The sequence below is a fragment of the Pelophylax lessonae genome (genome assembly GCF_965119305.1).
Source record: "Pelophylax lessonae genome assembly, chromosome: 3".
Classification (NCBI taxonomy): Eukaryota; Metazoa; Chordata; class Amphibia; order Anura; family Ranidae; genus Pelophylax; species Pelophylax lessonae.
Genome location: NC_138770.1, coordinates 332172987 through 332198902, shown reverse-complemented (window position 1 = coordinate 332198902; position 25916 = coordinate 332172987). Strand labels below are relative to the sequence as shown.

The window sequence follows — 25916 nt, the reverse complement described above, 5'->3', positions numbered from 1 at the left end:
GACAGATGCGTTGGGAATTGGAGAGGCAGTAATATGACACGTAGAGTTTCGAAACTTGAAACTAATTGGATTTTTAAGATAAGGTGCCATACCCCTAGGGGGTTGAATATTGAGTGGGACCTCAATGCTTTTATTAAAAATTCCTGACACATTTCTTAATTCCACATTTTTTACCTTTTTAATTCCGCTTATCTCCATAGTCTTAATATATTGCAGCTTACACATTGTATTATTTATTTTTATAGTTTATTTCTCGTATTGTTCAATATGTGTGTGTATGGATTTTAATTGTAATGTTTGCAGCATGTTCCGCTATATGCCCACTAGATGGCATCATTTTCTCTACTGATAGTATTAATGTTAATCTTATATTCTGTTCGTTATGCCTATTGTGATATATATGGCTGCGTGAATATTTTAGATCTGGCATGTAATGCGAATAAAAGATGGGTTCATTCCCTTCATATATATTATTTGTTGCACATCCGGTTCACATCCTGGTTGTGGAACGCAGGTGACTTCCGGTTTCGGGGCCGACTTCCGGTTTTGGGGTCAACTTCCGGTTTCGGGGTCGACTTCCGGTTTCCGGGTCACCGTTCATATCCGCTCTCTCCCCATTGGTATTTAGAGCTGTGATGACTGCCGGACCGCGCCCCTTAAAGACGTTCAGTGCAACGAAACGTACGTCGGGCGGTCACAGTGGACACGCTCGCCCACAGTGACGTGGCGGCCATCATTTTGGTGGATTGCCGTGGCGGAACATGCTTGGAAACAATTTGGACTGCTTTACATGTTTGTTATGATTGGATCCTTGTAAGTGTTTTTAATCCATTATTTTGATCTGGTTAATAAATGGTCTGCGCTATGATACTGCTTTGTGCTTTATTCCTTACATACCTGTGACTACTGACCTGAGACTTCCAGAGAAGGACGCATATTATCCAGGATACATATCGAGCCCTACTGAGTCTATTTTTGGCATTTGGGATCTCCGTCATGGGGATCATCGTTATGTGGTAAGGGTCAGTGTGAACTGGGTGTCTGGTGGTGGTATCACGGATTCGCTACATTTTTTTCATCTGATCATATTGGGACTTTACATGGACTTTTTAATCTTTCTGAGAACTTTTTATTGATGATTAGTGCTACATTGTTCTTACAATACAAATCATATCACTCAGCTTTGTAGATTCACGTTATTCATGTTGCCCGTCGCCTGTTGAACCATTGAAAGAAAAAAAAATGCTGCCCGGCAATGCACATCTGGTCTCATTGCTTTGCTCCTGCTGAATGACAGGTTCGGTGAATGGCAGTTCTTGAATAAACTAAGGGGCAGGGTCTCTCAAGTGACATCATGGGCATGGACATGACCATATTTGGCCATTGATGTCCTTGGGATGCCTGTGATGTCATTGATCTAACATGATTATTTCCTTATTTGATCAACTATATCATCTAGGACCCTGCCCTTTTGTATATATATATATATATATGAGCTGTCATCAATCGAACATGTTATTCATTGGGAGTGAATGACCCCCCCATGTTTAAGGACATGAGACCTGGTTTGTTTCAGGAATGCCTTTTGCATATGCCTTTTCCCTTCCTTTCCTGGACCCTATAATTTTTTTTTCTTCATTTTTGCATTGGGTGCCTTTTTAAAATCCATACCAGACCCATAGGGGTTGATTTACTAAAACTGGAGAGTGCAAAATCTGGTTCAGCTCTGCATAGAAACCAATCAGCTTCATGTTTTTTTTTTTTTTGTCAAAACCCAATTAAACAAGCTGAAGTTAGAAACGAATTGCCCCAGGACACAGTTCATCACCGACAGTGGTAAACAGCCAATGACCGTGGCTGTTTACCACGTGATGGACTGTGATCCATTCACCATCACCGTCATGCCGATTACAAATGTAAACACAGACCAGTAATTGGCTGTTACCAGCTATTCTCTCCTTACACACCATTTCCAGTGTGAGAACAGAAGAGCCAGGATCAATGAGTACCGATCGGTGTCTGTTCTGTACTGCACCAAGGCACACAAATAAAGAGAACCTGTCACATCGCCCCGTCAGCAGTGTAACAGTCCTCATCAGTGCCCAGCAGTGTTACTGTCGCCCCCCCCAGTGCACCCGTCACCCAGCAGTCACCACATCAGTGACCATAAAGTGCACCTGTCACCAATCAGTGCCCATAAAGTGCACCTGTGACCCATCAATGCCCATAAAGTGCACCTGCCACCATCAGAGACTGTCATCAGTGTATCTGTCACCCATCAGTGACCGTCATCAGTGAATCTGTCGATCATCATTGACCGTCAGAGGTACACCTGTCGCCCATCAGTGACCACCAGCAGTTCACCTGTTGCACATCAGTGACTGTCAGTCGTGCACCTGTCACCCATCAGTGACCGCCAGCTGTCACCTGTTACCCATCAGTGCTCATAAAGAGACTGTCATCAGTGTATCTGTGGCCATCAGCGGTGCACCTGTCGCCTATCAGTGACCGTCAGCGGTGCCCTTGTCGCCCATCAGTGACCATCAGCGGTGCACCTGTCAGCCATCAGTGACCATCAGCGGTGCATCTGTCGAACATCAGTGACCATCAGCAGTGCACCTGGTACCCATCAGTGACCGTCATCAGTGAATCTGTCGATCATCATTGACCGTCAGAGGTACACCTGTCGCCCATCAGCGACCACCAGCAGTTCACCTGTTGCACATCAGTGACTGTCAGTCGTGCACCTGTCACCCATCAGTGACCGCCAGCTGTCACCTGTTACCCATCAGTGCTCATAAAGAGACTGTCATCAGTGTATCTGTGGCCATCAGCGGTGCACCTGTCGCCTATCAGTGACCGTCAGCGGTGCCCTTGTCGCCCATCAGTGACCATCAGCGGTGCACCTGTCAGCCATCAGTGACCATCAGCGGTGCATCTGTCGAACATCAGTGACCATCAGCAGTGCACCTGGTACCCATCAGTGACCGTCATCAGTGAATCTGTCGATCATCATTGACCGTCAGAGGTACACCTGTCGCCCATCAGCGACCACCAGCAGTTCACCTGTTGCACATCAGTGACTGTCAGTCGTGCACCTGTCACCCATCAGTGACCGCCAGCTGTCACCTGTTACCCATCAGTGCTCATAAAGAGACTGTCATCAGTGTATCTGTGGCCATCAGCGGTGCACCTGTCGCCTATCAGTGACCGTCAGCGGTGCCCTTGTCGCCCATCAGTGACCATCAGCGGTGCACCTGTCAGCCATCAGTGACCATCAGCGGTGCATCTGTCAAACATCAGTGACCATCAGCAGTGCACCTGGTACCCATCAGTGACCATCAGCCATCACCTTTCACCCATCAGTGACCGTCAGAAGTCACCTGTCACCCATCAGTGCCCACAAAGTGTACCTGTCACCCATCATCAGATACTGTCAGCTGTGTATCTGACCATCAGTACCTGTCACGCAGCCACCCATCACCAGAGCACTGGTCACACAGCCCATCACCAAAGTACCCATTACACAGCCCATCACCAGAGTTCCTGTTACACAGCCACCATCAGCAGACCAGTACCAGCCATGTCCAAAAAAGCTTACTGCAGTGAGGAGGAGTTTCAGATTCTCAGCATGACTGATGAGAGAAGCGGGAAGTTCTCACAGTCAGATTCCAATTCTGATTCTGAATCCAATTCGGAGTTTGAACCGATTGAAAGCAGTGGATCGGCAAACGAATCAGAGAAAGAAAAGGTCCCTCCTAAAAGGGTCGGAAAAGCAGCCAGCCACCAGCGATAGACACCAGGATGAAATGCCCAGTACCAGTGCTGCAGTATCAGCCCCAAGTACCAGCACAGGAGTTTAAAATCCCCTAAGAACCAGCACTGGAGTGTCACATCCCCCAAGAGTCAGGGCCTCTAAATACCTCCCAGATGCTCTTACCAAAACAACATGGCTGCCTTCCAACTCGGGATGAGCAAGCATTCCCCCTTTCACCGCACAGCCAGGTGTGAAAACCAGCCAGCCACCAGCGATAGACACCAGGATGAAATGCCCAGTACCAGTGCTGCAGTATCACCCCCAAGTACCAGCACAGGAGTTTAAAATCCCCTAAGAACCAGCACTGGAGTGTCACGTCCCCCAAGAGTCAGGGCCTCTAAATACCTCCCAGATGCTCTTACCAAAACAACATGGCTGCCTTCCAACTCGGGATGAGCAAGCATTCCCCCTTTCACCGCACAGCCAGGTGTGCAGGCCATAACAGAACATTTTTCTGAAATATATTTTTTTATTTATTTTTGCCCGACACTTTGCTTAAATTTATTGTGGGCCAGACAAATCTATATGGCCAGCAGTATATTTCTAACAACCCCCAATCATTCTATGTCCGTCCGTTTGAGTGGAGAAATCTGACTTTGGAGGAATTCAAATTGTTTATGGACCTCGCCGTTAACATGGGGCTTACAAACAAAATGAAGGAAATGCCTACTGGTCTACCCACCCCAGCCACCACATGCCCATTTATTCTTCAGTAATGCCCAGGTCCGGATATGAGATGATTATGCACTTCCTTCACTTAAACGACAACAGTGCCCTCCCCGATATCATCCAAACTATGACAAATTATAAAACATTCACCCACTTTAAAAACATTTTGCCCAAAGATTTTCTGAAATTTATGACTCTTATGAAAATACACTGTATGTGTGGATGAGTCCCTGGTAAACTTTACAAGCTGGATAGGAATAAAACAATATATGCCTAGCAAAAGGGCCAAATATTGAGTCAAATTTTACAAGCTATGCGAAAGAGTCACAGGATAGCTGTATGCATTCCGCATATATGAAGAAAGAGATTCCCAGCTCGAGCCCCCTGAGTGTCGGACCTACATGGGCACAACCCAGAAAAATTGTATGGGATCTGGCATTCCCACTGCTGCAAAAAGGGTATCACATATACCTGGATAACTATTATACTAGCCAGCCCCTTTTCAGACACCTACACCATGCAAAAACCCTGGACTGCGGAACCTCCAGAAAGAACTTTAACTTGTTCACTAAAGCTTAACCATAAGCTTTAGTGAACAAAAAAAATGTGAACGGGGGAAAAAACAAATCTGAGAAACAACAAAGTGCTGGCCATGAGGTGGAAGGATAAGAGGGATGTAAACATGCTGTCCACCATACATAATGACACCACAGTCGAGACTCCCGAAAGTCACTTTAAAAAAAACAACATGTGTCCAAGATTATAATCTGCAGGGGTGGGGAATTTCAATGACCAAATCTTCACCCCTATTTGGCAACAAGGAGTCCCATGTCCGGTATAAGAAAGTTGTGATTTATCTTATTCATTTGCCCATTTACAATGCATATATCACCTACACAAAATCCACAAAAAACCTCACCCTCTTGCTAAAATTCAATGAAGAAATAGTCACATCCCTCATCTATCAGCAGCAAAGACCCTCTCCAGAAAACCTTTACTCTGATGCTGTTAGTCGACTTCATGAACGCTACTCTCTGGACAGCATTCTACTATCTGAAGCAGGCGGAAGACACCAAAAAAAATGGTGCGTATGCAGCAAAGAAGAGATACCAGCTATCATTATCCCCAGTGTCAATCCCAATCCGGCCTATGCATTGGAGGATGTTTCCAGCATTTTCACACATCCCTAAAATATTAGCCCAAATTTTTAACTATTTTCCTATTTTCATCATCTGTGCTGACCATTTTCCATGCTTCCTCAAATAACCATGCCACTGCCTTCCACATGAACTGACCCTGGCCTGTTTTTCGACTATGCCTTTGCCTACTATCTGAATTGTTGACCCACCATGTTTCTGCCTTCTACGTAAACTGACCCTGGCCTGTTACTGCCTACTGCTTGGACTGCTTCCATGTGAACTGACCCTGGCCTGTTTTATTGACTATACTTCTGCCTACCGCTTGGACTGATCTGTAGCCCTGCTACTGTAGTAGACAGGGGTCTCACATATGTGAGGGGCTCCAGAATTGATTTTCCGGATGGAGAAAACTAATTTTCTGTTTTTCTCTGGGTTTTGTAATTTCCAGATTAGGGTTTGGAGTCCGGAGACTTCAAAGAGATTTGGGTGGGAGAAGCCTCTACCCCTGTTCCCAGGTCTTACCTGACAGAGGCCCTCAGCCTGCTGCTGACTTACTGCTATCATGCCTCTGCCTGCCACATGAACTCACCACATGAATGTCTGCAAATAACAGTGTACCAGGACCAATATTTTGGCTGTGCTGACCTGGACAATTCCTTTGGTCAGATGCTTTGGCTGTGCTGACAACATCCCTGTACTGACTATAGACAGTATTCTTGCCATTTGCATGGATAATTATTTTTGTTGTCGCTAAGCACATCCCTGCCTGCACCTATGCTCTCCTCTGTGGACAACTGCACTAATAAAATCACAGGCAATCATTTTTTTTATTCTTGATATGTACCTGCTATGTGTTAGAAATATGAAGATCCTTCAAAAATGATAGGCTGTCAAGAAATGAGATGTGTAATTTATGCTCCTAGAATGCCTAAAGGTACTACTTGAATGTTGGGCCTGTATGTGGCCAGGCTTTGTAAAAGTCTTACACATGTGGTATCGTCATACTCAGGAGGAGTAGCAGAATGTATTTTGGGGTGCAATTTTTGCTATGTACATGCTTTGTGTTAGACATATTGTATAAATGGACAACTTTGTGTTTAAAAAAAATGTGTTTCCATTTTCTTTCCACATTTTCCAAAAATGTGTGGAAAAAAATGACATGTTCAAAAGACTAATTATGCCTTATACAATATATGTTGGGATATTTGCTTTCCAAAATGGGGTCAATTTGTGGGTGTTTCCATTGTCCTGGTGCTCCAGGGCTTTCAAAAGTGTGATATGTAGTCATGACATTAGATGTGTAATTTATGTCCCTAAAACACCTGACAGTGCTACCATGTTGGGTCTTTATGTGGCTAGGCTGTGAAAGTGTGGTATCCCCATACTCATGAGGAGTAGCAGAAAGTGTTTTGGGGCAGAGTTTCAATTATGCATATGCCATGTGAGAAATAACCTGGTAATATGACAATTTTGTAAACAAAAAAAAACCTTAATTTGCAAAGAATTTTGGGAAAAAATTATAACTTAAAAAAACTCACAATGCAACTTCCTAAATACCTTGGAATGTCTACTTCCCAAAAAGGGGTAATTTGGGGGGTATTTGTACTTTCCTGGCTTGTTAGTGTTTCAAGAAATGAGATAGGCCGTCAATACATCAGGTTTAATCCAATTTAAATGATTGGCACCATAGCTTGTAGACTCTACCTTTCACAAAGACCAAATAATATACACTGATTTGGGTTATATTAAACAAATTACTAATTTGCTACATTTTATAACAGAAACTAAGAAAAATGATTTTGTTTACAAAGTTTGCAGACTTTTTTTATTTATAGTACAAAATATAAAAAAAACCCAGTAGTGATTAAATACCACCAAAAGAAAGCTCTACAGTATTTGTGTGTAAAAAAGGACACAACTTTCATATGGGTACAGTGTTGCATGACTGAGGAATTGTCATTCAAAGTGTGAGAGCACTGAAATCTGCAAATTGGCCCGGGCAGGAAAGGGATGAAAGTGCCCTGTAGGCAAGTGGTTAACAATCACTGACAGCTGAAAGCTGTCATGTATAATAACAGAAGTAAAACTGTATTATCAATGACATTCAACTTCTGCCAAACAGGTAAATAAATATTCCAGCGTTAGCCCAAACACCTCAACAGCCAAAGTAGGGTCCAAACTTGTGTTCAAACTAAACCTTAAAGCTCATTCCTCTTGACTAGGGATGATCAAACTTTTCAAAAGTTTGGTTCGGCCAGAACATCCGAACTTCCCGAATGTTCGGCCCGGATTTCAGAACCCCATTGAAATCAATGGTACCCGAACTTCGGTAATCAAAAAACACCATTTTGAAGCCCTAAAACCCAATAAATGCCCCTAAAAAGTGCCTAGGGTTCTGGGTCATACCCCAGGGACTATTAATCACACAAAAAAAAGTTCTTAAAAATTGTCATTTTTGATAGAGAGCCAATTATTGGAAAAAAAATAAAATAAAAAAATAAAAAAAATAAAAAAAATTCTTTGGATTTAGTATTTGGGGTGTCTAAAAAGTGTACCTGTGAAGTTTCAGCTCTGTAGCATGTCCAGAACCATAAAAAAAGATCGTTTGTATTAGAACACTTACAGAACAGGTTAGTGGCTTCTCGCTTTTCACACCTTGCCGGTTTAATAGCAGGCGTTTTTTTTATAGCATTTTTTGGGTTCTTTTGAGGCAGGAAAAACATTTGAACTTGTGTATAGTGGTATATATACCCGTATACACAAGTTCAGATGTTTTGCCTGCCTCCAAAAACCCCAAAAAAATGCCTGCAACAACACACCTGGGCGGTTTTTTTTTTTTACGCTAGCATTTTTTTGGGCACTTTTTTGGGTTCTTTGGAGGTAGGCAAAACATCTGAACTTGTGTATAGTGGTGTATATACACACATACTTATATGTATATACACACCTAGACATATATAGGTGTGATAGGAGCGTAACTATATTGGTGTTAATTATTTCATTAGCGCAAGTAGTTTTTTCTGCTCCTTTCACACCTATATATGTGCAGGTGTATATATACAGACATGGGTGTGTATATATACCCCCTATACACATGTTCAGATGTCATTCCTGACTCCAAACATGTGCTCAAAAAATCACTATAGACGCCTGCAGACAAAAATAATGCTGACGGCGGCGAAGCCATATTACTGCAGCGAAAGTGACTTGAGAGAAACTATCTTTTCTCTATAGCGGTCACCGTGATATGGAAGGGTTTGGTCACCCTGCCATAGCAGTCACTGTCAGTTCACCCTACACTACATTACGGTCACCCTGAAATGGAAGGGTTCGGTCACCCTGCCATAGCAGTCAGTTAACCCTACACTACATTACGGTCACCCTGACACTTCACACTTTCCCTACAGAAATTAAATTTTTGAAGCTAACTAAAGTGTAAAGGAGCACCCTAACTACACTAGATATCCCTTTCCTCACACTAATAAATGCTAAATTACACTTTTAAAGTAAAATTAACAGAACTGCTTCCACTCGCTTCCATGTCCTGTATAACAATTCTAGGAATTTGGCGGGGGCTATCTTATATACTGGGGGGCGTATTCAATAATGATTGGCCTTGGGACCCCCTAGTCACTCCAATCACATTCCTAGCATTCTCCTGCCCCCTCAATTGGCTTTTGCTAATGGTTCTGGTCCAATCACAGGCTTTTAAAGCCCATTTCCTGAACCATTGCATTTTGGTCGGTTCTGGTTGCCGAATTCCGAACTTTTTGGGCAAAAGGTTCTAAATTCGGCCGAACCTCGAACACCTGTAATGTTCTGGTACCTTTGGGTACCCTAATTACTCTTTCATAAGTGTATGCGCCCCACCATTCTCTTTTGGTAAGGTGCGCATACACCTTTAAGACTGATGCTGTCATCACTGAGCGCCGGACTGATGGCTATTTAGATCGCCGGCTCTCACTCACATGTGTTCGTTCAAACTGCTTTGTGCCTTGATGCTAACCTGTCTTGAAGCTCTCATGCTTGCAAGCTTACCTCGCTGTCGGAACCACGCTGCGCTGATCCCTGTATCCCGCTACCGGATCATCCGCTCTTGCCGAACCTCTCCTCTGCTACATTGCTATTAGTGATAAGTACCCCGTAGGGGAAACCTCTATAACTTTCATAATAAAGCTTACACTATCTAGCTCTGCATACTAAGGACTATTACTACATCTGCATTATCTAAGATTGCTAGCTCTTGAGCCTACTACCACCTGTTCTTGCACTGGGTTGATCTCTCTTGTATGTCCACCTGCTACTCTGTCATCTGCTACCATACATGATTGCTAAACCTATCTGCATCTCATCTGCTACTATCTTACTTTCAAGAACATTTCCTTTCAAGTGTCTGTCATCTACCATCTCTACCCAACCTGTCTCTTCAGCCTATCATCACTGTGTTACTATATACATAAGCCACTCTAGGAAACATCTTATTGAGTGTGTGTATTTACTTGCTGAATTGAGATCCTCCACACATGATGAGTCATTGAGAGTTGGGAATGGTGTCTCAGCGTTTCTCTACATGACTACTGAAGTGGAATATTTCTGCAGCTGAAAATCCACATCATACATAAAATGCAGGAGCGTTACAACACCCAATGTTCGGGCCGAACCAATGGTCGACCCGAACCGTTCGATCATCTCTACTCTTGACTAACACTTTGTCTTATGAGACCTTCTCTCACCCAATTTCTCCATGCACTTTTAAAAAGGACAAAACTTTTGACAAAACTGCACATAAATTTACAGATGTATCTAAATATAGTGAATTCAACACAAAACTGTGAAACACATCTCCAAAAAGGAACTAACACAACAAGGAGTTCTACTGAGGAAACCAAAACTCGAGAACTGTAATTGACTAATAGAAGTAAGTGCTAGATTTACAGATAAGACTAGAATTGGGGACAAGGATTCCAAAGAAGGAAGCACACAACAGCAAATCTGGTAAGTAGACTCCTAACAGCAAAAGTAGCTCCATAAGTGTTTTAGCAAAGGCTCATGGGAAATGACAGGCTGATATAGACATATCAGAGTGAGAAACAGGGTACAGATATGAGCAGTAGGAGCAGGGTGGAGACACATGATGAAAGACATAAGATAGAGCCAGCAAGGTTAACAAATCTAGAAGTGTGTGAACCAAGAGATTTGCATAATAAGTGCAAAGCATTCTACAGTAATAGGAGAATATCAAGATGGATCTGCACCAAATAAATGTTCTACACTTTATTTTACCAGTTTGAAATCCCCAAGAACACATAGTCCCTGTATTTACATTAACAGTGCTACATATTGTATGACTTTAGATAAAAGAGAAGCATGGGAATCATGGTTATTGCACATTTAAACTTACCTACATGGATGCTGCATCTGTCCCCTGCCACCTCTACACTGAGAACTGAGCGATCGAACACCCCCAATCACTCAGTTCTCACAGCTCCCCTAGCAGAAAGCTGCTGACAGTAGAACATATACAACATGTCATTACCAGTTTACCTCTCCATGGTCCATGTAAATTGACTTTTCTCATTCCCAGAAGCCCTAATTGTAGCTAAAACCATGTGTAAAAACTCAACAAAAGCCACATTTAGAATGTTTGTCTGTCATGCACATTGATGAAACTGAAACTTCACTTAGAGCCCTTTCATCCTGAGGAGTTTTTCAAGCACTTTTCCTTTAAAAAAAACACCTGAAAAAATGAATGCTTTCACACTGGGGCGGGGCGGTGCGCTGCAGTGCATTGGAAAAAATCCTCCATGTGCATCTTTGGAGTATGTTTGGAGAGCTAAAAAAAGCTCCTCAAAAACGCCCCTCTCCATTGAAATAAATGGGAAGCGCCTGAAAAGCACCTAAAAATCGATTCAAAAGCGCCTCAAAACGCCTCAAAATCGCCACAAAAGTGCTGCAAAATCACTCAGTGTTTTACTGGCAGTTTTGAAGCAAACCAGTGTGAAAGGGGCCTTATTCACCTCCACTAGAAATCCAGTGTTTTTACTTAAAAAGGTCATGCCTTCATGGTCAGCAAGTCTTGACTTGCATAAGGACTGTTTATTTTTAGAGATGGTTAAAAACATAAACCTGGTTACTATAAAGTGTTACAGAACATTTCTGTACTTGCAGAAGAAGTGCCATAACATATAAGAAAAGGCTTGCATTTAGGGTAGGATATTTCTCTATGGTTTTCATCTAAATGCTGCTTTGTTTACTAATCAGAAAAAAACTTGCTGACAGCCATTGTAAGCATTAAAAAGCCGGTTACAGGTTAGGGGAGACTCTTTGCAGCACATCTATAGACTGAAAAAACATAGTACATTTTACAACATGATAAATTGCTAATTCAAATTAGCTCTCTATGGACTCGTCTCTTAAACATGCTGATTCCTGTCTTCCTGTAAACCTTAAATCAATAAATCTCCTGGGGGGAATACGCTAGGAATATTAGTGACACAGCATCTTAAGGACAGACACCAATTATTTTCAGCACACTACTGTATATGCAATTAAATATGGTTAAAGAGTAATCTCTTTTAAAAAAAGTCTTTATTTTAGGGGGATGTCCTCTACATCACAAATACTGGTCTGAGTCCTCTGCAAATTCCCAATCAGTTTCAGGAAAACTAGCCTCCCTTGCCAATGCGATTACTTGCTTGGCATCCCCATACAATCTTAAATGCATTCACACAGAGGACGTTACTCTATTAAATTGTGCAGATTACACTTTTAAATTATGATTCCTGGCTTAATTGATGATTTGGCAGAGCTAGAATTTTTAAACTGCTTATGCACACTTGCACCCTTACATAAAAACTTTGCTTCAGATTTCTCAAAAAAGTCTGCAACGAAGAGCTTCTGAACTAGTTGTGGAACATCAAAACTAGGTGGACATGTGTGCCTTGGCAGTGTTTTGAGATTTAACATATACTAGTTATAGGACAATTCAATGAAAATGATACTGCAGTTTTAAGCACAGTCTGGTGAGCTTTGTTACATATTGGCTATTGGTATTTTTTTCGGGAGTCCAGTAGCCAGGGGGCTCAGCCTTAACTACTGTCTACAATGACACCCAAGGTGCAATTTTAGATATTCTCATTCCATTTAGCACATTATGCAATGTGTATAACAAGCTGAAAATTCAACAGTGGGAGTTGAATCTTCTTGTAACTGCTGGGACAAGGTTTTCAGTGCCAAGGTTTCAAGTCGAAAGATAAAGCCAAATATTAAATTCTAGAGTCTCCAAATTATTAAAAAAGGCATTACTCGGTTCACCTCTCTAGCATGTATCAAAAGCTAAAATATCAATTTTGGGTTTATTGATCCTTTCACATACCTGTGTACTCTTCTAGACAGATCCTAGTTTGTGCACATTTACAAAAGTATGGTCTCAATTAGGATGTGCATATTCTCTTTTTTTATTTTATGAAAAAAGAAAAGAGCCCCCCCTTCTCCCACACACACGTCTTCATACTAAGGGATTAATGGACCAGTAAGAAACGTACAGACTTAGCAAATGAATCTCTGTGTTGTCCATGCTACAAGTATAGATGAATAACAGAAAAAAATACAATTATAATTGGAAAGAATAGCACTTATGTACTGTAACATCGGTGACCCTGCCATTTTTACATCTCAATTTCAGAAAGTCAAAGTGGTAAAGGAAATGGAAGAATGTTGACAGAATAGTTATAATAGAACTGAGTGCTCTCCTTTCACCCTTTAACCTACAAATGCTTTCACTTTTCATACAGGTGACACACTTCAAGGCTAAACAATAGAAAACTTTGCAATCTGTAACAACACATAGGCTGTTTATGAAAAATGTATTTATGCATTTATTCAATTCTTGAGCAAGACTAATTTTGAGCATGCTTTTATTATGTTTTGGACTAAGTGCAGAGAGCTAAGGGGGTTTGAGGCTGGAAGTGATGAAGTGAGTATGCCATGTTTTGGTGTGAGAAATACTTCAAGGTATTTTTTCATGGACTCCAGGCAGGTAAAACATGCACAAATTAACACAGTTCTAATCATTAAAGCAACATTAAATTTATTTTTTATTGCAACTAGTGTATCTACCTGGATTTTTAATTCTCTCTCTTGCCAGACAGGACTAGGCTCTGTGGAAGAGCTGTGGAAGTCAGAAGATTAGATGGGCAGAAATACAAATCCTATGGCAGATAAAGCAGATCTCATATACAGTACATATCTCATTTGTGTGTGTGTTTGAGATGAACTCCTATGCTAATGTGTAAGCACAGGAATGACATGCAAGAAAGACATTTTTCAGCAAACATAAACAAGACTTATTAAGCTAGGCAGATCAGCCCAAGGAGTAACAAAAAAAAAAAATGTGGTCAGTGTGAAGGGCAGCTTATTCCCAAAAAGTAATCATATGTGATAAATAAAGATATATGTCTGCCCTATCAGGATGTGGGCTTCAGACATTAACCAGATAAGGTGAAGACCAGAAGACTGCAATGGATTGCAGACAAGTAATGGAAAGAAGTAGGAGGATGATCTACTAATTCTTGATCCCTATCAAATTATTAGAGGTAGCCTGCAAGATTAGCAATATAGAAGCTGCAACCACTAACTTATTTTTAAATGTGCAAGCTCCTGGGTTGGAATCCTGATCCTATATTTCCAATGGAGCCCCTGATCTGGAACACACATGCAGGAGAGAAGTTTAGATTTTTAAGATTTCAGTGGCTGCATACTAGATACTGACTTGCTATGAAATGAAGCCACTATCAATATGGCTTCATTGCTTTTTATGAACTGCTTTAACCACTTCAATACAGGGCACTTTCACCCCCTTCCTGCCCAGGCCAATTTTCCCCTTTTAGCGCTGTTGCATTTTGAATGACAATTGCGCGGTCATGCAACACTGTACCTACACCAAATTTATGTCATTTTCCCCCCACAAATAGAGCTTTCTTTTGGTGGTATTTGATCACCTCTGGGTTTTTTCCTTTTTGCTAAACAAATAAAAAAAAACCGAATAGTTTGAAAAAAAAAAAAAAGTTTTTTTGTTTATGTTATACAATTTTGTAAATAAATACGTTTTTTCCTACACTGATGAGCACTGATGAGACTGCACTGACAGACACTGATGAGGAGGCACTGATGGGGTGGCACTGATGGGGTGGCACTGATAGGCAGCACTGATAGGCACTGATATGTGGCACTGATAGGTAGCACTGATATGCAGCATTGATGGGCACTGATAGGCGGCACTGCTGGGCACTGATAGGCAGCATTGATGGGCACTGATAGGTGGCACTGATGGGCACTGATAGGCGGCACTGATAGACGGCACTGATCGGCACTGACAGGCGGCACTGATGGGCACTAATGGGCACTGATAGGCGGCACTGGTGGGCAATAATGGGCACTGGTGGGCAACACTGATAGATGGCAATGATGGGCACTGGTGGGAAGCACTGATAGGGAGGGCACTGGTGGGCAGCACTGATGGAGAGGGCAATGGGGGGCTCCCTGAGCCCTGATTGCCATCCCTGGTGGCCATAGTGGGCATCCCTGGGGTCATGGTGGGAATCCCTGGGGTCATGGGTGGGCATCCCTGGTGGTTCTAGTGGCACCCCCCCCCCCCGAGGGTCTGAACTGGTAATCAATGATCTGATTACCAGTGCCGACCCCCCCCCCCTTGTCAGGGGAGCCGCCGATCGGCGCTCCTTTACTCATGCCTGTCAGGCACGCACTGAGGAAAGCCGATCAACGGCTCTTCCTGTTTACTATGTGACCAGCCGTGATTGGACACGGCTGGTCACATGGTAAAGAGCCTACGTCAGTAGGCTCTTTACCGAGATCAGAGATGCAGGGAGTCCGACTGACACCTCGCATCACCGATCGCCGCTCTTATCCTGCCGCTGTCATATGACGTCCGGTTAGGATAATACAACCACAATCCCGACATCAAACGCCTATAGGGCGGGCGGGATGTGGTTAAAACAGTAGTAATCTAAAGCTAGCCATAGATCCAACTGGCTGACATTTGATCCGTGTATGGCTGTTCCTACAGTATTTGATCAATGGATCGACATTCCATGTGCAGTCCTGCTAATACATTTTCACTTGATCAGCGCATGTAGTCAAGGGGCTGTGGAATACAATGACACATTGGGGAGGATTCCCACATCCACAATGAATCTATAGATTGCTGAAATCGGGTAATTTTTTTTTTTTTTCATTCAGCCAGCTGGCTGAATGAAAATAAAGAACTGTACCATGTATGGCCAGCTTAGGTTGTTTAACAAAAATGAAGGTTTGATTGAAATGATAGCTCTGCAGCCTACACAATTAAAAACAAGTCAGTAATCAAAGCTTTAAATATTCTATATTTACTGAGAATGCCTTTAAATGTAGTTTTTATACTTATTGCACATTTTAATTTGCAATCAAAAAATGAAACATTGAATATTAAACCTGAATAATTTAGTAAAATTCAGATTTCGCTTTTTCTTAGCTGACAATGGGGGTTGGAGAATGTAGTGAGTGTTTTTAAATAAAAAAAAAAATGTTAATGATAAAAATAGATACACCCCTTATTTGCACATACATACCAGACAGTAAATGTGATGACCCCCTGCCATTCTACTTTTTTGCAAGTATTTTTTATTTAAATTTTTGTCATTACAGAAGTGTGATATATAAACAGTGATATATAAACACGAATAAATATTTGGGTTATACAAAACTGACAGTAGTATGTTACAAGCACAATAATACATAAAATCGCCATCATATATATAAGATGTTCTTTCAATCAGATATGTGTTGAATATCCTCCTAAGGCTTATTTGGTTTAATAATGTCATGTGCTTTGCATCTCTAGTTTAATATAAAGCTTTAACTAATAGTTAGAATAAACGAGTATTAAACTTACATGAGATATGAAAAGTACTTCATTAACCACTTAAGGACCAGACCTATTTCTGACACTTGTTGTTTACTAGTTGTTTTGCTAGAAAATTACTTAGAACCCCCAAACATTATATATATTTTTTAGCAGAGACCCTAGAGAATAAAATGGAGATCGTTGCAATATTTTCTGTCACACTGTATTTGCACAGCGGTCTTACAAACACAATATTTTGGAAAAAATACACTTTTTTGATTTAAAAAAATTAGAAAACAGTAAAGTTAGCCCAATTTTTTTTCTATAATGTGAAAGATAATGTTAGGCCAAGTAAATAGATACCCAACATGTCATGCTTCAAAATTGCACACACTCGAGGAATGGCGATAAACATTGGTACTTAAAAATCTCCATAGGCGACGCTTTAAAAATTTCTACAAGTTACCAGTTTAGAGTTACAGAGGAGGTCTAGGGTTAGAATTGTAGGCCAGTATGGCAACAAGGTAAGGGTGGTAGGGTAGGTGGCTGCTAGTTGTGGATGAATGATAGTGGATGCGTACCTTTCACTGTGAGTGACAAATTCTCCAAAGCTGGCAGCTCCCGAACATGTCCTTCCAGTGGTAGGAGAAGAGTTGTGAGTCTTAACACTCCTCAAAGCAGGAACCTGGAAGGTATATACCCTGTTTCCCCGAAAATAAGCCCTACCCTGAAAATAAGACCTAGTAAAATCCTTGTAAAAACATGTAATCCGCTTTGTAAAAAGATGATATAATGTGCAGTACGTCTCCTTTTGTAACTTTATTGTGGAAAATACCTTATTTACAGCGCTTCTTACAAATAAAGACTCACTGGATATTATATAATCTTTTTATAAAACAGATTGCATAATTTTACAATGATTTTAACCAAGGTTTATTTTTGGGATTACAGAACTTTACAGAATTTAAAAAAATATTTATTATATTCTTCCAGGTTTTTTTTTTAAAACAGAGAGGGGTAAATGACACAACACAAGGACTGTGCTATCTATCATGCTTTAAAGGATCAGGCTATATATATATATATATATTTTTTTTAAGATCGTCCTTGTACATACATTAAATAAATAAGACATCCCCTGAAAATAAGCCCTAGTGTGTCTTTTGTAGTCAAAATTAATATAAGACCCGGTCATATTTTCGGGGAAACACGGTATGCTATGACAAAAAGTAATCAAAAATGTCAATAGGGTCACGCACTAAACGTTAGTGTCGCGTTAGGATAACAAAGAACACTGTAAAAATGTGACGATTACAGTGGAATCTGTGCAGATTTAACACGGCTACATCGAGGGGGGTTAAAAGGAAAAACTTTAACGTGCTCAGCTGGCTCGCCGAAACCATGAAAAGTAGTAAATATGCTTGTTTTGCAGAGTCACCCAACATCTCCTTTTGACTCTGCTTGGTGAGCTTTCTTCACTTGGACATAGAGGGTCTAGAATGCCCCACTCACAGAGTAGACGTATGCCTTCTGGAACAGATGTAATGGTAGAATTGTTGTCACCCCTTGTTACCAGGAGCTTGGCCGGGTACAATCAGCGGAATTGAATCTGGTGGTTATGAAAAATATTTGTGGTAGTAGCTAGTTGTTTTTTTGGTCGCATCGTATAAGCTGACCAATCTGCAAAGAACACCAGATCCTGCAAGCTTTCAGGCAAATTCTTCCTGCGTCTAGTAACTTGCATTAGTTTTTCTTTTGTTTGGTAAAAGTGGATTTGTGCGATAGTATCTCTAGGAAGATCGAGGGGTGAGTACTTAGGTTTTGGTAGCCTATGTATGCGGTCCACCAGGAGCTCCTCCAGGGGAGCCTCTGGCAGTGCTTCCTTTAGTATCATAGTGAAATATTTTTGTAAATCCGCTTGTTTAATCGATTCTGGGATTCATCTAATTTTGGCATTGTTCCCCTGGATCTATCCTCCAGGTCGGCCATTTTTGCTTTTTTCTATTGCAGCTCATCATCTCTCTCATTGTGGGAATCTACCATCTCGTTAAACATGGATTCAAACTTCTCCATCTTAGACTTAATGTGGGTTACCCTGTTACTTAAATTGTTGTGCCAGAGACATGATATCACAATGCAGAGTATTGCGTAGGGATACCAGCATGTCTTTCAGTGTAGTTACTAAGATTGGCTGGTTGGAGGTAGGAAATTCTGCTATAGAATCTTGCAGCTCTCTAGTGTCCTCCATAGAAAATTTTAAAGCACTCACCTCCAGTGCTGCTAGTGGACTGCTGAGCTTTTGCTTAGATTTTGCAGGGCTGGATGTGCTGAGGGAGTCTGATGAAAAGTTCCCTGCTTGTGTCCTGAGCTGTGGGCACATGCAGGGGAGTTCCTGTGAGCCATGTTGTGCTCCACAGGGCAGCCGTGTGTCATGCTGCGGGAGCCATCTTGGTCTTCCTTATGCCACGGCTGGGAGAAGAAATCAGTCATTCTGCCTGGTTTGCTCCTTCCTCTTTTCTTCAGCGCTGACATCCTCAGATGTGCTGGGTGCTCTGGAGACCTGTTGTGGCAAGAAATGAGGATCTGGCTGTGTGGAATCGCTGAGGTGAGCTGTGTTGCTGGAGAGCTGTGCTATTACGCAGCCATCTCATCTGCCTGTTGGCCATGCCCCCCCCCCCCCCCGCCATTATACTTCTAACCACCATATCTTTCAGCAATAAAAGGGTTGAGGTGGCCCACCTTAAAAAAAAAAGAACCATATCCAGTGCCTGTTGCTCACTGAAACCAAGCCAAATAGTAAATGCCAATGTGCGTGAGGGATTCTGTGCAACATACCATCCAACCTACTTGGGGAAATTATTAAATATCCATTAAATATTCAGTGTTAAAGCATGTGGGTTAATAATGTAGCAAGGGGCCACATGTTGGTTTCTTTGTCATTGGGATAAAAGCCTACATTCATGCTTTGCTGAGCTGGAAGCTTTGGTTGGAGGTGGAATTTATTTTTATGAAACACTAATAGAACTGTCATTTTAAATCTGATGAATACATTTCAGGGGCATCAGCTGAAAAAGATCTGAAGGTTTTTTTTTTTGTTTACTTTCTTCAGCTATCAGCCACAGACTCAGTAGAACAATCTCTTCCTTGCAACCATGCTGTAGCAAAGGACTCTGTGTGGAAGCAGTGGTCCCTATGCAGAGGTCCAAAACAAATTGCTTTTCCCAGAGCAGCAAGCTGTATGGCCGCATCAGACTCCAGACGCCGGTCAGCAAGCGTGCATGATGAAGTAACATAGTAGCAATGCCCAACGCATTTTGTCAGAGAGATGACATTGTTGGGGGACTTGCTGGAGTCCAGTGCGGTTATACAGCTTGCTACTCCAGGAAAAGCACTTCGTTTTTTACTGCCTTTGTGCATTTTTTAGACTGCCTACTTTTTATTTGGACTTTGAAGTGGTTTCTTTTTGCAAGTATTGTTTTGCTTGGTATTATGTTTTTGGATTACACTTTGGTCACATATTTTTTGTCTTTTACCATATCCTCTATGCTGATGGAGCAATCCTGACAGGACACTTGCTTGAAAGTATCCTGATCAAAGGGAATTTATTAAGTGCATTTGACCGTTTATGTGATGGTCCTCTGGATCCGGTAAGAGGCTCATCTATATGGTGTCACTTGGTGGTGGATGCACAAGAAATTTGGATTGTGGGGACACTCATATGCGAAATGGAATGAGGATTCAGTTTTTTAACTTTATTGCATATGCACACCTTTAGAACCTTTGCCGATTGGTTCTTATGGATTGATTTTATCACATGTGCACTTTTGTACAACATTTTTTGTACTTTATTTGTATTTAAATGTTTAGATGTATCACTGCATCATTAAGGAATGCTTGATTTAGCACGACTTTTTTGTTATTTATAATCACTGTATTATATCCTTAATAAAGAATAATACAAGGATGACTAGCTCAATCATTTGTAATTCGTATTACTCTTTTAATGCAAAGGAATCAGCTACATGCGTTGGATATAGAGTAGGCATCCGTCAGGATTTATTTATTTATTTATTCATTTTGTAGATTGAGAGGGTTGCTTATTTAGATCAAATCTTAAGTAGAATAAATGGATAATAAAAATAAATATGCACCTCTGTGCAGGCCTGTGAAATTCCTTTCTCTCATAAAACAAGGTATTTCATAAAATTTAGAAAGGTATGTAAGCTTATTTACAATAATTGCACCTTCCATTCACATGGCTCTGATTCCTCCCTATTGAATTGCATTGTAACCTTACTGTCTGCCCTCTCGCTGTAAACGCTGCTCAATCTGTTGGTGCTTTATAAATCCTGTATAATAATAATAATTTCTGCAGTGGAACTTTGCATCAATAGGATTAACTACACAAATACATATTGACAGTTTGCAGTAAATGCACACTTAGTACTCACACAGAGAAAGAAGGATAATAATATCTCCACAACACTAGATGGCTCTATATGATCACTAATGAATCAAAAAGAAAATGCTGCAGTTCAGTCTACTTGTTAGAGACAAATGAATATGAAAAATCCACATGGCCAGCGGTTTGTCTGATCCATTTTTGTGATCTTGCTTGGCAATCTGCTTGTGTTTTTCTTACTGTATTGATTTTTTTTCTTTTTAAAAGCTAGTATTATTCTAAATACTGCACTTCAACAAATTAACAGATTACCTTATATAAGTGTGGAAAAAACTCATTATCTCCAACTCTAAAAAAGTAAATCATTAATTTTAATGAAGATCACTAATACTATGGCTGTAGCTTTGCTTACCCAAGTTTAATCTAGAGTTTTTTAAATTATTTTTAACTATAAGAGAAACTCATGTGAAGCAACGAAAAAAGAATATTATGTACATGCTGTGCATATTTTCTTTTTAGGTTTTACCATTATGTGAATGGTAACGTGTCCATTGGACTAAGTCTTATGGATCAGCTGATGTCAAATCCAATATTTTCAGATATTCACTAATCATTCTGATCCAGAACAGATTTTGATGTGTACAGGCATCGTAGTATATTTATTCATTATTTCTTTTAAAAGATTGCATTTACAGAGGCAATTAATATTAAGACTCATATCCATTTATTTTGAATATTACTCAAAAAATACATACAATGTTACATATTGGTGCATTCTGCATAGAAAAGAAAGGATACTAATATAATCTTATGGTAAATATTTTAAAACAACGTGTGTAATATTGCATTATTCTTTTCCTCTTAAGAAAAATATTGAAAGCACTCATTGACAAGCATGACCGGTGAATTTATATAAACTACGTAGGCTTAGTTAATCAGACTGTTATTTAGTATGTCATACTTAGAAAGCACATATGTGTGCAATATTAGTGTCCTTCTTAGAGAGTGTTCTCCTGAAACACATTTATGTTCAGCAAGAAAACAATGCTAAATCTGGATATTGTTCTCATAATACTTTGTAGATTTGAGATAAATTCAAGCTCACATGCATCTGTGACTTGATTGATAAACGTGTGTCTTCCAGCTGTCTAAGAATATACCTCAGTGAAGCACAGGTAAAGTATATTATCAACAGTTCTTATCAAGAATGGAAGTTATACCTTCATTTCACCTTGACATAAGGTGAATAACGTATTTAGCAAGTCTTTCAAACAGCTAGAGAAGTCAATCATTTTAATTACAAACCGCAGCCATCAGCACTATTTTCCTAAAAGAGGGCTGCCCAAGTTGTCAGCAAAAGCTAGGGAAAATTATAGTACAGACTCTAAATGTACTTATCAAATTGCTGTATGAACCCAAATAATTCACCTACTAAGAAAACATGACAGTGCTTTACAGGTATTTCTAATACTCTATGTTGAATTCCACTAATAAATTACCAAAACCATCTTTTAAGATTTCCAAACAAAGCAATTATTCACTTCAAGAGCTTAAGGAGCAGTCCAGTGTGAAATGATTATACAAGTTTAGATTTAAAGATGACATCAGCATGCACCTGGATAATCATGAGTGCATTAAAAGCATGAGTAGTAGAGCTCTGGTGGATTTCAGCACCGCTGCTGTGGACAGAGCCATCCTAGATCAACTAATCTGTAGCCTTCAATGGATCATTTATTTTCCAATAAAGTTCAAAAGTAAGTATAAGCTGCCATATTAAATAAATAACTTTTTTATCATAATAATTCTCACACATAGGACATACAATGCACACCCAAAAAGAAGAAAGGTGAATTGTGATCGATTGCTATAAGTTACTGCACTCTACAAAGCTTTGTGCTGCCCAATTGATAATTCTAAAAATGCATTATTAGAATGATCAGAAATTATATTATGACCACTTACTTACCCAGGATATTTCCAATAAGAGCAATAATAAATACTGCAATATATCCTGCAATAAGCACCCATTCGTATTCCTTTGGGTGTAGATATTCCCTCCAAAGAAAGCGAAGAAACTCATCATCATAATCAGAAGATGGGTTCAGAAGTGGTTCCTGTGTCACATTTGTTTCCAGTGCAGACCTATTCCTATACAGATAATCATCAACTTTAGTTCCTGGCATTCTTCCAGCGTGTGATTGCTTCCGATATAACGCATAAAGAGCTATAAATTCCAGTAGACCAATCAACTTATATAGGTGCACACAAAAGCATCCTTTTATGGATATCAGAATCCATGTCAAAATAAAATGCTGCAGAAGTAGGATTGTGCTCAAAGTTAAAGGCACACAACTCTTTTCTTGTAGTTTTCCTTTACAGATGTCATTACTTTACTTAACATTTTTATCCCTTTGGCTTGAAGAAAACAGAATAAGCATAGAGGGAGAGTAGAATAGCGTGCTTCAATCTCAGTGTTTGAATCCATGTCACTGGGTCCTGTACAGAAGTACTCACTCCCCCTGCAGTCCCTCCCCCTCCATCCGTACGGTCTACAGCTTGGCTGCCTGTTGTATGCTACACAGGAAAGATCATTGATTCTCTCTATGAATGGTATAATTCGTGCTAGCAACTCAGTTCAACTGCAATCATCATGCAATTCATTTTCCATCCATGTTTGCTAATCAGTAACTCATGTCTAGTACCTGTTTTACCCAGTCTGTTTGAAGGGTTATTTTTTTCCAGTCCCAGCTCTTTAACGTCTACCCTGTTCCAGTTCCCAAAACTGCTGCCAGTCCACTGTGCTTGATTTGTGTGCTGCAGACTGCAGAGAACTGAGGCAGTGTGCCTGTGATAAGGCTTTTTGTGACTGGGAGCTCTGAGGGTGTTTGTTTTTGCACTGGAAAGCTGCTTAAAATGATCTGGAAATTGCTGTGTTATTGTCAGGGTTAAAGTGTAGAAAAAAAATCAATACAATGCAATGTAGTGGACCTTATTGAGGTGTGCAATGAATAAAAAAAGCTTTCAACATGAATGTACACTCACCTAAAGAAAAAGATACAGCTGTTTAATAAAGTACCTTGTTTAGTGTAAAGCAGAACCTTGACAAATTGCTGAAGGTGAGGCTGACAGCTGTGTAAAGCTACTAAGTCACTTCTGTCATTGTACCCTGCCATGCAGATGTGGTTCTGTCTGCCTGTCATACTGCACTACAAGACATAGTAGTGACATAAGGGCTGGCAGGAAGAACCATTTAGCACATCAGAGAACCAAGCGTTCATCATATCATTAAGCATGTTGGATATGAATATACTGACAGAGGCTTAAAGTGCTTGAAAATAGTGTGGTTGATTTACTAAAGGCAAATAGGCTGTTCACTTTGCGTGACCTTCTTTTATTAATAAAGATATAGGGGTTGATTTAATAACAGCATAGGCTGTTCACTTTGCCAGGGAGTTTTCCCTTAGCTTGAAAAATATGGTGCAAATTCTCATTACAAATAATATCCAAATACCAATATGTTTGCTTGTGCAATACTTGATGGTGAAAGGGTGACTCCACTTTCATGGGGAAAAAAATAGCAAATATAGAAAAAATATTATAGCGTATACAATTGCGACACAAGTCTTATTGCAATTTAATGTTATTTAAAATGACCTTTCCTTTTCAATCTGCAGCCACAGTAATCTTATAAAAATGCAATGCAATATGGCTACCTGGAGGTGTTCTGTACACAGAATGTGTACAGAACGCCTCCCAGAAACATAATTTCCTGCTTGTGTGATTGGCTCACCAATTTTCTCGGAAATCTGCCCTACGATAAAAGTCGGATTTCTGGCACCCCCTGCAACAAAAATGTCATTTTTGGTAAGATGCTCCCAATATAAACATGTCTAAAGGGATGCAGGCCCTGCAGCTTTCCTCATTAGTGCTCTGCAGGTGCACAGCTGATTGATAATTATGAAACCACTCCTATTAGACTCACTCAGAATATGGACAAAGAGGAACAAACACAGAGGGATTTCTTTAGACTAACAAAAGGCAGGTATCTGCAACAAAGTTTTTTAAAATCTTTGTAATGTACATAGATCACCCACCCAGAGGGAAATGTTTTTTTCTTAACAAAAAAGGAGTTGCGCTTTAAAGTCAGCAGAGCTGTATCTTATTCACTGAGCTAAGGATAGATTCCCTTACAAAGTGAAAATGAATTTGCAAAAGATCAATTCCTGTGCAGGCTTGCTGCCCAGCTAAGAGGCAAGTATTCCAAAGTTTCTTTTTCAGGGGACAGAGTTGCTTTATCGGGAACCTGTGAAGATAATTAATGAAAGCTACCACTGCTAACATGCTTTTTCAAAGTGCAGTCTATACGGTTGTCATTCTGATCCAGGCTTCATTACCTAATGAGTAAGCAGCACAATAGTTGAGACTTCACTGGCTGCATGCTCGTTTCAAGTAAGTGTCTTACTATGTACTGAAGTGAGGATCAAGATGTCATAAGTCTGCATCATTAAAAGTCAGGTACGGCAGCTGTCATATATTTTGTTCTCACAGGTTCATTTTAAATTGACTGTCAATTTATCATCATATGGTTTTCAATAAGTTGTAAATCATTGACTTCTCTATAGAACCTTGAATAATTTACAATTATGTATGTTTTGTTTATTTATTTTGCATCCTGCTAAATTATTTGGATTTACTTTCAAATTGTCATATCCCCTCTTAGTTTATCAGCCTAGAAAATAAAAACAGTAAGTACTTATTTTTCTTTTTCAACCTGCTCATTTGCGACATGATTATTGAATTCCAGAGTCTAATATTATCAGTTTTGGATATCTGAGCTTAGGTACAATAGTGCCTATTACCCACACAATGCAGGGGATGATTCATTGAATCAGAACTTCAGTGAAAACCTCAATATGGTGTGCAAACATTCAATGTTCTAGCAGTTTCATCAATCTGTGACAAATTTTGACCATAAAAATAAGAGAATGG

At 40.3% G+C, this 25916-nt stretch overlaps 1 protein-coding gene across 2 annotated transcripts in view; it reads right to left on the bottom strand.

Moving 5' to 3' along the window:
- Positions 1 to 23524, bottom strand: part of HCRTR2 (hypocretin receptor 2) — a 131447-nt gene extending 107923 nt beyond the window's left edge. For both annotated transcript variants that reach the window (XM_082249151.1, XM_082249152.1), the window contains exon 1: positions 22894 to 23524. In XM_082249151.1, the coding sequence (XP_082105277.1) occupies positions 22894 to 23110 (217 nt within the window). In that variant the 5' untranslated portion in view covers positions 23111 to 23524. The remainder of the gene's footprint in view (positions 1 to 22893) is intronic.
- Between the last annotated feature and the right edge of the window lie 2392 nt (positions 23525 to 25916).